The sequence below is a fragment of the Merops nubicus genome, unplaced genomic scaffold, assembly GCF_000691845.1.
Source record: "Merops nubicus isolate BGI_N331 unplaced genomic scaffold, ASM69184v1 scaffold18651, whole genome shotgun sequence".
Lineage (NCBI taxonomy): Eukaryota > Metazoa > Chordata > Aves > Coraciiformes > Meropidae > Merops > Merops nubicus.
Window position 1 is genome coordinate 3233 of NW_008589218.1, and position 12672 is coordinate 15904.

At 39.9% G+C, this 12672-nt stretch overlaps 1 protein-coding gene across 1 annotated transcript; it reads right to left on the bottom strand.

Annotated features, from left to right (window-relative positions):
- Positions 1-2733: 2733 nt before the first annotated feature.
- On the bottom strand, positions 2734-7331 carry BRS3 (bombesin-like receptor 3). Its single transcript, XM_008949533.1, has 3 exons — positions 6901-7331; positions 3848-4199; positions 2734-3141 (listed from the first exon to the last, which is right to left on the bottom strand). The coding sequence occupies exons 1-3, from the start codon at positions 7329-7331 to the stop codon at positions 2734-2736; spliced, it is 1191 nt and encodes a 396-aa protein (XP_008947781.1).
- Between the last annotated feature and the right edge of the window lie 5341 nt (positions 7332-12672).

A 12672-nucleotide genomic window follows, 5' to 3' on the forward strand; every position in this document is an offset into this window, starting at 1 on the left:
AGCTTGTAAATTAAACAACCTTTTTGCCCTAAATTCAGTGATGATAATGCAGAGACATTTTATGGATAATTATATTGGGGGAATAAATGGAATGAATAATATCAGTTTTTTTAAATAAAAGGAAATGTCGAGCAGTATATCCCTCCAATACAATGTCATGCTGGTTTGAAAGAAAGCATAAAGTACATAGAATAGTTAAATTATGGCTTGGAATAGTGCCAGTCTTTAACCAAAACATGTGCAGCATATAGTGAAGCCATCAGTGTTGTGACAGGATATATCAGCAATAGATAGACCATCCACTTACAGGAGTAGGTACACAAGCAAAAAGTAACTACATGCAAAGCAAGGAAAGTGGTGAATTAGGAAACAGGGTTTTAAGGGATACTGTGAGAAATACTAGTATTATTATTAGTATTATTATTATTATTACAGAAATATTTATGTGAAGTGTAGCCAAGGATTTTGCAGTGGGAAAATAGGTCTCCAACAGAGGTAAATTGTGTAGTCCAGAAACATGTGGCAGATTTATTTTCCAAAGTCTTTAATAGTATAAAATAATTATATAAGGAACTGTAATGTCCTTTGTTTTTTCTTTTGTTTAGAATCCCCTATAGCATGATCCAGGAAGGTAAAAGTGTGTGGACTTATTTGCTTATTTCAGTCTCACCCTGCAGCACCATTAAGGAAAAAAAAGAGAAAGGGAAAATATTGATGCAATATTGTTTGTTATATTTGGACATAGCTCACTACCAGGGAGTGTTCTATTAACACAAAGAGAGCAAAATAAGGTCTCTGGAGCCTGCTTTGCCATAAATTTTATTTCTGTGCTGTTATATTCCCATTCATTTCAGTGGTCCTATCCTGGTGTATAACTGGTACAATAAAAAAGAGAATCCATTTAAAAATTAGTGCATACAGCCTTGCAGCCTGTAACATGAAGAGTGCAGGAAAATAAGGCCAGGCCTGATGGAATTAAAATGGGCTATTATTAAACTGGTTTATGACGAGAGCAGTTGTATTCCTGTGCCCTTGGGATTTATAGTTTAGTTTTATTATTCTGATTAGGGCAGTCATCAGAGAGACACTGCAAATAGGTTTTCTGTGTCTTATAATGAGCTCAAATAACAGTGCATGGATGGATGGTTTGGGCTCTGTGTAGCCAGAGGGGTGTTGTATCTTCAAGGATAATTAAAATTCAAACTTCTATGACTGACAGTTGCAACCCCTCTTCTATACTTGGGTGCACAAATTCATGAGATGGAAGTCCCTTGGTTTAAGCAATAGAAAATCTACTGTGTTTTTTATCACCAGCTCCCACAGAAGAAAATGTTAGTTCAGCATACACAAACTTCATAAAAATACATGTCATTCAACATTTTTGTAACGTGGGGTAGGAAGACTTGCCTCCTGTATTTCCTGATGGGAAGATGGTCCCTGCCAGCAGTGCTGCTGAGCTTTGTAAGGGTACACGGGCTGCCCATCACAGGCTGTCCCTGACTTCCCTCTGCACGCAGACTCATGAAATCAGTGGATTTGAGATTAGAAGGCTTATCTCATAAAGACAGTCCATCCTTATATTAAAAAGGGATACCACTTGAATAACTTGAAGAACAGAAAAAAAAACAACCAAAAACAAAACCAAAACCAAAAAACAAATCCAGCTCTCCCAGCATGCTTGAAAATAGTGCAGACCTCTCAGGTATGACCACATACACTGCAGCAGGACTGGACTGTGGAGAGAAATGGTTAGTCTGAACCCTCATGCTGTACACTTCTGGGGACTTTTCTTCATACTTGATCTAGTCTGGCTCCATGGACTGGAGACACAGTTTTATCTCAGAGAAATGCAGGTTGTGCACTCAAGGCCACTCTGGGAGACAGAGAAAAGTAAGGTAGGAGAGGATGTTTGAACAGTTCACTTCAAAAATTCACTGTACATCCAAGCTGGAACTCTGATACAGATCCACCTCAAGTTACTGATGTTAAATCACTATAACAATAAAGAACTCTGCACTGTTGAGATGTTTCACCCATAGATTGCAAACAATTTTACAAATGTGGTTAAAGATGATTGTTGCTTTTTAAGAGAGCTCATCAGCTGCAGGTTCCCTTGACTTCCTTAGGAACTGAGAAGAGCCTCTCTTTACCCAGCAGTCAGCTCTATGACCCAGAGTATCAAAGGAAGTTACTGTCAGAGCAAAGGCTAGTGTGGATCTGGCCCACAATACTTTCTTTACTACACTGTACTACAAACCTTTCTTTTATTTTAGCTTGCTTTCTGATAGGTTTACCAATTTTTAATGTTCAGGACAAGAAAAATAAATCAAAAATCTGCCTGGCTGATCATGTTATAAAGATACATGGTTTTGCTTGTTTTTTGTAGATGCCAGCACTTGACAGAGGGAACTCTCAGTCACAAGTCAAAGTCACCAGGAGCAAAATCATCCTCACAGCAAATTCTCATACCAATTCTGTTGACTTCTGTCCTGACTAGTCCAGGAATTCCAGCCTGGGATCCGTGTCTGTGCTTCAGAACATGAACAATCTCTTAGAGGTTACACTGGAAAGTTCAGCTCATGCACAGTTTGATTTCTCTATTTAAAACTGAGGAACTCCTGATGAAAGCTCTTTCACAGACAGGGCAAGGCATGGCTCCTCTTTCCAGGAGCCTGGTAGCAGAGACTTGATTGCAAAGGCTGAGTTTCTGTCGGTAGCAGAGACTTGATTGCACTAAACACTTTCCTCTTCTTTTGTGATGCTGTAATCTGTAAGCAGAGTGACGCTGATCTCTGAGCCGTGCGTGCTGCCCGTGACTGACAGGGCTCTGGTGGGCGTGTTGCTCTGGGGGGCGCTGGGAGGCTTCCGACCAAGTTTTGCCTTGCAGCACGAGACTTGCTTTTTAAAATGCTGCCGGAAACTTTTACTCAGCCAATAAAGAGCAAAAGGATTGATGCAGGAATTGCTGAAGGCCAAGGCACGGGAGAAAATAGTAGCTATCAGGTGAAAGGTGGAAGCATCTACGGAGGCATGGTATGTAAAAGAGCGGTATAGGTAGAGGATGTGGTTGGGCAGCCAGCAAAAGGCAAACAGAGCAACAAGCACCAGCACCGTTTTTGCAACTCTCTTGCGGGACTCAATCTACAAGAAAATAATGCATATCTAGTGTTAATAACAATTAGTAACGCTTATGTTGTTGGTGAGGGTTTTGAAAGGGGTCTAAAAGTCTAAATGCATTAGTAACCAAAAAAGCAACACGGAAAAAACACAAGCTATGTAAAAGATGTGTAGATGTGGTGCTGAGGGACGTGGTTTAGTGGTGACCTGGCAGTGCTGGGTTAACAGCTGGACTCAATGATCTTAAAGGTCTCTTCCAACCAGGATGATTCTGTGATTCTATGAGAGCAAGAAACCAATAGAAAAATAAATCTATTATTTCATATTTTTTTTTTACCAAAGTATTTCTAGTGCAGAGCACGTTCCCTTTCCATTATAAATCACGTGGCAATCTCATCTAGACTAGGATTTGAAAGTACAATAGTTAATGTGTCAGCTCACATGGATGAGGTCTCAGTGTTTACAATTCAATGTTTTAACTCTTGAGTTTAATGGAGTTATAATAAAGGAAAACAAACCCCAGCCCTCTTTAGAAAAACATGCACACTCACTATAATGAGTCATAAGCACATGCTCGAGTGCGTAACTGAATTTGGAGTGCTAATATGGGCTGAGTTTATGGAGCTTTTTACTCTATTTTCAGGGAAAGGTTTTGCACTCAAGAATTCAGACGTAATCAGCATGGTAGATTTTGGAAAGTTGGACACTTTAGTGCTTGATCATTGCTTACCTGCTTACGAGCATGACCATGTTCTTCTGCTGGCATGTTGGAAGTACTTTTATATAAAGTTCTGGCAATAAGAAAATAGTAGACAGAAATGACAGCTAAGGGTACAATATAGAACACTAAGAAGCAAACCAGGGAGTGAGCTTCCTGCAAGATCTTCTCAGATACAGGATAGGGCGCACATGCCTCAAAAGTTACATTTTTCTCAGGATTGCTGAAAGAATACAAATCTGAAAAAACAGCCTCTGGGATAGCAAGAATCATGGAGACAATCCAAACACAGCCAGCTTTACAGCAGGTCCTCAGGAGCGCATCCGAAGTCTGCAGTTCCAAGGGCTTAACGATGGCTCTGTACCTAAAAGCAACCAAACCACTGTCAGAATAAACACAGAAATTATGCAAGCACTGACAATGCAGACTTCTTTAGGATAAAGCCATCTCTGTTCTCACTAGACTAAGCGTGATAAAATTGTCTTGGAAGTGAAAACAGATACTAGCTCTTTGTAATTAAGATGGAAATGTAAAAGTTAATTTTAAGCATATATTTTAATGAGCTGGCTGGCAGGACATCTCATTAAAGCCTTCCTAAATAAAGATGACTTCTAGTGTTTGGACTAGGATCAGTAAGGGCAATTATTTCCTATTTTTATGGCACTGCCTAGAAAGGTAAATGAGGGAATTAGTATGCGAAACTGGTAAAGGTATGAAACAGGTTAACTGTTTTATAAACATGTGAAACGAAGCATGCACGCCCCTCCTTTCTTTCATGTTCTTAAGATCCCAGCTGAGTGCAATGATCTGACTCAAAGTAATGCTCCAGTATTCATTAATATTTATAAAACAGGAGCTAACACTGCTGTTGATTCATAGCTGTGGTTCTGCAGCATGTGGACTGAGTCAGACATATGAGAAAAATCTGGGTGAATCTATAGATGTGTGAAAATCCGTGTGGAAACGGGACATGGAAAAAGGACCAACTGCCATGAAGGTAGATGAAGCACAGGAAACAATATACCCTGCTCCCAAAGTATCAGGGACCCTCGATGATGCAGAAAGAGACCTTTCCAGGAGGGCACAAGACTGGCATGAAAGGAAAGGCAGTGGAAAAGGATCCAGAGGATAAGACAGCTTGGTTTTACCATTTTGCACAACCTGAGGATCTGATCTTTTTCTCCTCTAGGCAAATTTAAATAGAAAACTGCAAGCTAGACTGCTGTTTATCAAATAAATACCGTTTTTATTGACTTTGAGCTTTCTAGCATAGTGGAACATGACAGTCTGACATCGTACACAACTGATGTTCTGAGCTTTCTCAGTATGCTTAACATATAGTTACCCTGTGAAAAGGTCGCTTGGAATATTTTAACAGCTACCACAAAGAATTAAATATAGAAGCAAATGTCTAAACCATTGAATAATAGAACAGTTGGGGTTGGAAGGGGCCTTTAAAGGTCATATAGTCCATGACGAATTCTGAACTGACATCATACCAAGACCTTGGACCTGTGATAGATTCTTCCATGCAAACATTGGTTTAATATTCAGCAGTAGTTAAAAAATCATACCAAACCCTTAAAAAAAAAAAAAAAGCCATATTTTAGGAATTATTGAGAAAACAGTGAAGAGCAAAAAAGACTATTGTGGAATTATCTGTACCTTTGGTTCATACAAGTCTTGAACACCATGTGCTTCTCTGCACACTTTAACTCAAAAAAAACCCCGTACTAAGGGTGGAATATAAAATGAATAGCCTGGAGAGCTGGATAGGGAGCACTGGCTCCTCTGGCACAACAGCCAGGGCCATCAAATGAAGCCACATGCAAAGCAAAAATTGGAGATGTTTATGCAACAGGCAGTGAAAGTTATTGCCAAACAAGTTCAAGGAGAGGTTGAACGAGGACCTAGAAAAAAGTCCATTAAAGTTATTAAATAGATATAAACCACATCTGCTCAGGACATCACCTGAAGGCTTAGCGTGTAAGTGTAGTGTTGGATAGTGGTTTTCATTCTCCCTGTGTGTCTTCCTTTCTTGTTCTTATACTACCACTGCTGGAGGCTGGTATTGGCCTACATGGACCCTTGGTCTGACCCAGTATGGCCATTCCTGTGTTGGCTGATTTTTTTATGAGTACAATAACAGTAGCATTGCTTCAGTTCTAGTCACATGAACTACTTGCTATTACATACAATCCACAACTGCTGGCATACAAGATGAAAATCTTTTTCTCCCTTAATACTAAAATTCATTTTGGTTTTTTCTGCTCCTTGACATACTGATGCTGACTGAACTGAAATAGCATCTTACTTTGGTTCATTCGGAAAAGACGTGCATAGAGAACTGACTGTTCAGCAGTTCTGGACAGCAGTCAGATGGGAGCACTGATACCTGTGCACAGTGCTGTTATTGTAACCTGAGTTTAGTTTCAGGACCTCTGGGCTAAAATATCTCTGGAAAAGATGTAAGAACTATAAGAGAAAATATTCAAATTCAAACACTAAGTACTTATTAAGCTGGGAGGTGCTGTAGTATTGCAGTAGCCATCAAATCATGAGAGTCATTCATTTGTCCCCCCAAGTTTGTTCTGAGTTTTCTTCTGGCTTTTTACCCCAAATGTCAATCTTTTAGGTTCTAGGATTTTAAAGCCTCACTGAGAGCATAGGACAAAGGATTTCCACTCAGTCATTTTCAGTTTTAGTTTTCATCTTCCCTGACTACTTTAGTGCACCACTAGATAGCACCAATATACTGTCTTCTCCCTGCCTTAAGCAATTTCCCTTTTCTGTGCAGTTGAGAAAAAAGCCCTAGACTGTACTTCAAGCTAATAAAAGGTCAAAAGACTTAGAGTCCTCTCTTCATGTCATTAAAAAGAACTGCTCCGTTTTTTCTAACACACATTTTAAACTAAATGGGAGAGTGATTGTTGATTTTGGCTTTTTTTTTCAGTCGCTTACAATATGCCATTTAATATTGTGCAAAATGATCATTTCTGCTCATTTATTCATTTCTAACTTCACATCTGCAGCATCTCCTGACAACTCAGTCACATCAGACCCACCTGTCAGCACTGAGAACAGTCAAGGTAAACACTGAGACTCCAACTGAGGTTAACTGGATAAAAGACAGCAGCTTGCACCCAATTCTTCCGAAGACCCAGGTATCCACAATATAACGTGTTGCATCTACAGGCACACAAGTTAATAAAAGCAGCAGGTCTCCAAATGCCAGGCTGGTGATGAAGATATTTGGAACCGTCTGCATTGATTTGATCTTGAAAAAGACTTTGATGAGAATAGTATTTCCAAGGAGACCCACTGAAATGATCACAGCATAGGTAACATAAATTGTGCACAGTATTTCTAATCCTGGAAAGGAGTCTTCGGTCCATTTTTCATTTGTGGTTTCATTATCAATGATGGATTTCAGTTCTGTACCGTTTGTAGATGCACACAAAGTCTGATTAGCTGAATGCAAGTATATTTGAGGCATTTCTTTAACTCTTTCTTCTCTGCAGGAAGGACTTAAATGGATCAAAAATTTAATATTTAGCTTGCAGCATACCAGCAAGGCAAATGGAAAGGTACAGGGTTGTGTCTGAGATTAAGAATCTCGTTGCACATTAACTACTTTCATCCCCTTCTGGGTCTCAAAACGTGCCTAGGAGAAATGCACACAGATCTTGTTCTGAACTGTGTAGAGGGTGGAGAATTTTTTAATTGGCTTTTCAGCTAGTGAAGCAGAGAGGGAGGAGGAAAAAAGTGGAAAGGGGTTTCTTTAAAGATATTCACTGAAATTATGTGGGTTTTTTTCTTGAAGGTATCTGACAAGTAAATATTGTATTGTATTTAGTGTAGCATTAGGGTTTTCATATCACTTAGCAAATGTTTGTTAATATTTTTCAAGATATTCCCAAAAGAAAATAAAATGAAAAGCTAAAATAGTTTTTTCAATAGTACAGATAAGCATAGAATGTATTAATTTAGCACAAACATCTACAGTATATCTACAGTAATCTAACAACTACAGTAATGGCAGATAAAATACAGATATAGAATATGGATACAGAATATAGATAGCGTTTGCTGAAAAAGCCATAGAGACAGCCTGTGCTTGTCTGTGCTGTGATTAGTCTTTCTCTCAGAGAAATGCAGTGACCTTCCAGAAGGCAATATAAGATTACAATTTATGGCCATAATCCTGCTAACACTTATATTAAAGCTTACGTTTGTCCCTTGAAATAGTCCCATTGTCATCAAAACTATGATTTATGCAGAAGCTTGAACAGGCTTATAGATAGTTGCTGTGTGGAAGCCTGTTATCTGTCAATAATCCATGTATTTGTTTGCTTTGGGTGGTACAACTGATAATTCAAATTTTCTCAGAGAAAAATAATTTCATGATGCCACCTCAAACATGTTAGTATTATGGGTTTTCTTATCCTTAGATCAGTCAACAGTCAAATCTTAAACTCTACTCTGTGATGAAGTCCTGATTAACTTTAATATAAACTAAGGTACAAGGGATGTCATCTATTTAGTTATATCTCCTGAAATTAAGAAAGCAAAGATCTCATTTCTGAATAGTGGAAGTGGAAAGGATATCAAAGGACTAAGCCTTATGCCTTGAAAATGAAGATTCGTAGCTGGAGTATTTTTTTCCTCTAGACTGTTCTTCAGCTGTGACATTTGAGTGGAGAAGGTACCCTGCTCAAGTCACAAAAGCAAGCTTATAGCCAAGTCCCTTTATCTTTAGCTGCACACACACAGACACACAAAATTAAGTTTGTTTCTTTTACTCAAAAAAAACTCATGAGTAAGTACTACTCATGAAAAGTCTTATTTTCCCCTCTCACAATCCCAATCCTCACAAACACAACTGTGCCATAGGTATCTGGAGGTGACAGACCAGATGCTAGATGCTAGATGGTAATCAGATGGAACACCAGTGCTGTGGCTAGGTGGAAGAAGGAGTCACTGCAACAAAAACTATGGATGGGTTAAAATTCCCAAGTACGTTTTTTGAAAGTGCTTTTAGAAGATAAGATCTTGTCACGATCAACTGTAATATATCCCTTTATGCAGGCACAGTATGTAGGTTGCTCTCAGATTTAGGTGCCTTTGAGGATGCCCGATTCTGGTGTCCACCCACACTGGTGTTGTGCTGTGCAGGAGATTTAATATAGAGTTCAGCAACTGTAGCAGATTGGGAGAGCTTAATGCCAGAAAGTTACATAAGATGTATAGGAGAAGCAGGGTATCACCAAACACTGGGATCCAACTGCCTTCCACCGTGTGTTGAACACTCAAGAGTGGTGTCTGAATGAAACATCAGGTGTTTCACTGAAACTGGAATTTAGCTGAAAGAGACTTGTTACATGCCTTGAATTCCACTAGAGGTTGGTTGATGCACCAAGGTTCAGCTAGCAGCGTAGATCCCAACCTCTCACAGTCCCAGAGCTTTCAGAGACATCTGAAATATTAGGGATGACAATGTGAAATCTGAGGCTTGGTTTGTTCTCTCATTCAATCATTTCATACAGCAGGATAGAGGACCTGAACTGTGTCCCCTGTGTAAGAGAGAACCCAGAGGACTGGAGACTCTCGAGGACTTGAGCTGTGAGATTCTCCCAACAGTTGTTCTGGGAGATGAGTCAGGTATGAAAAGAAAGTTGACAGACCTTCCAACCCATATTTAAACCTCTTGATGACACTAACATGGTACAGATGAACGCGACCCCAGAAAGCAGTAAGGGCTTAAAATTTTATTTACTCCTGGTACTTCACGTGCTGTTTATTCCAAACTGGACCTGACTTCATACATCTGAACCTGAACACTCATTCTGATGCTTCACCCTTCAGAAGCCTGCATTACTTGGAAACACAGACACATTTTGCTGGCTCTCTCTCTAATAGGGCACAGTACATATGTCTAACCCAGTTCACAGCAGCATGAAATCCTACTTGCTTTTCTCTTTCTTTTATTTTTCCCCAGCTTTCTGCCTCCTTGGGGGAATCTGGCAGAAGGAATCTCCTTCATTTCTCACAGTTATTCCTACAGTCCTTGTATTCCTGCAGATTTTAGCCAGTTAGCCAGATTCTCTCTTTGTGGAGCACAAGATATTGCATTAGTTGATTGTTATGAGGTGAAAAATATTAGTTTGTAAAAGCACACAAAATGACATTCTCTAGACTCAACAAAAACCTGAAGGACAGACAGAAAACGTCAAATATTCACTTTGTTTGTGGTAATAGAATTTCTGTGTTTCTGTTCGTTAATTTTGTGTGCTCTTAATTAGTGTCATGGGTGGAAACCAGGCAGGAGAAAACACACAACGTTTTTAACACAGATTCTGATAGCTTTCAGTTGTGCAAATCCAGCTGAAAAGGAAGAGACTGACATCATTATTCCAAACAGTAAACAGCTCTCAGGCATTATTTTAAAGCTCTGTCTACTGGTGCAAAGAGGAAAGCAATCTGGGGAGTTCTGGCTATTGTTTCAAGTAACAGGATTCACAGAAAATGAAATTTCCTTTTGAACTCCGTGCTGAAAAAAAAAAAAACAAACAACAGACCACAAGTAAAATACTCAGGAGTATATCATTTAGCTGTATTTTTAATGCAAATTTTCTGTTTTAATGCAGTGTGACTGCTGACTTCAGTCATTTCCATGTGCTGTGTAGTGTCACCCACTCATAAAAATCTCTTTTGGAATCATTTGCTCTGCACCAAGCCAAAATGTGGAGAAAACAGCCAACATCTTAACTTCCATCAAAGAAATGGATTTTTCAACATTTTAATTACTTTGTGTAACAGGGGGTTTTTGTTCTTTCAGTATACATTGGTCATGCTGCATTGATTGTTATTTATACAAATAGGTGAAAATGCTTTGCAGCTAGAGTGCTAGCAACACAAAAGTGGTACCCACTCAACTACAGCTATATTAGCCAGCCTAGGTTTTTTTAGGATTACTTAAACTCAATTTCTTAGATCATTATTTTCATCATTTCTGTATAGAACTATTTAGCTGTCTTCATTCTTCTTTTACATCTCAGACTCGTTTTGGACCTTTGCTTTGATTGTCTCTCCCAGCAATTTTGCCATCTGTCTATTGCTGGCTGATGGATCTTTCTGTCTCTCCACGAAGGGAACTGACGTTTATGTTCTTCGAGTGTTAATGGCAGAGAGATACCGAACAGCTTGTCTATCCTAGTCCTGAATTTTGGTAGACTCTGCTGTGGCATCCTCTTATAAAAGGCTTTTCTTCAGATTAAGAACTCTCTTCTGCAGACGGGCCTGACTGCTGTCCACCTGCCCAGACTGTTGAGCCCAGAGCAGGGCTCTGCCCTTGGCTCACCACAGGCACATTCCTATTACTCCTCCCTGGGTGTAGAAAACTGATTTGAAGTCTAGCAGTCTGCCCAGATCACTGTAAATCTTTCTCTTCCAGCAAATCTCAGTGGTGTTCCATTTAGGTCATCTTCTTTTGACATAAAGGTGAAGGAAGGCTTTTTGCTCCTCCATCAAGCTCTCCTAACCTGGAGTTTTTAAACAACTCTGGCTTATAAGATAGAGGCTGCAGTTTTAACTAGAACTATCGCACCTGAAATAAATTGCTCTTCCTAGTCTTTTGAAGTGATTTTGCCACCTTTGGGTTGGGAAGAGCAGTCCCTGCTCTAGAGACAACATTCTCAGGAATAGGTGTGCATAGTGGCCTTGTTTCTGACTTGCATCTGTGTTGCAGCTTTAGTGACTTCTCTTTGAATTAAAATTGCCAATAGCATGACAAATAATGGCAAGATGAGGGGACAGAGAGTATCATAAGTCACGTCAATAGTAACAATGAAGCTTTTATCTGACAGCCATCTGATGGGCTGTGTGACTTGTGTGGCAGTCACACAACACCATTTCCTAGTGTTCAGGCAGGCAAGTATTAAACAGGAAAGCCTGAATGCACACCTGGAGTGAGCGTTGGTGTCAGAGGCAGAACTCCATGTTAGAGCAAATTACTAACACATGCAGGGCTCTTTCCAGTTCTGCTCTGTCCTACTGCGAGAAGAGGAATAAGTCATTTCTGTGTCCTACATCTCAGTCCCTCCCTAAACAGAGAGAACATCACCTCCTCATCTCACCAGGTGTCCACTCTGGAGCCAGGAGCGTCAGGCTGTGGGGAGGGAGGTTCTGTGAGGCACTGCCCACACTGCACTTCTTCTCCTGGGAGCACAAGAGCTTGGTGTCAGTGTCTGTCAGTCTGATATTTTTCACCACTAAGTGGGAACTTCTTCTCTATCCTGTATTTTGTTTTTTTTCACTGTTGCCCAGTGTCCTCAGCAGCTGGAGACAAAACAACTACTGAGCTATTAAAAGGCAAAATATCTTGTCAGGACACTTTAATTACAATTTTCTTGGCTGTGTCACATTCACAGGAGAGTGTAACCATTCATTGTCAAAGACTACCCATTGAGGAGAAAAATACATTATTTTATTGCTGATTTTATCTCCCTGTGACCTGTATGGAGTTGATTCTTTACACAGGGCAGGGGAGAGATGCAGCCACTCAGACTCAGGGCATCGAATCCTGCTGTAATGTTTGATTGGAACTGTGTCTCAGCTGGAACTGAAGATGAGCTATCCAGTTATGCTTGTAAATACCGAAGACTGATCAGTATGTCTAGGAGCAAAAATAGCACTATCCCAGCCCTCAGTGTTATCAAGGTGAGATGGAAGGTCAGTTTGGATGAGCTGTCAGGAGCAGCGTTCAGTGACACAGCAACAAGACAGAGATCTTGGTATAAATCTAAGAAAACAGCTTCTGATTTTGTTACAATGTGTGA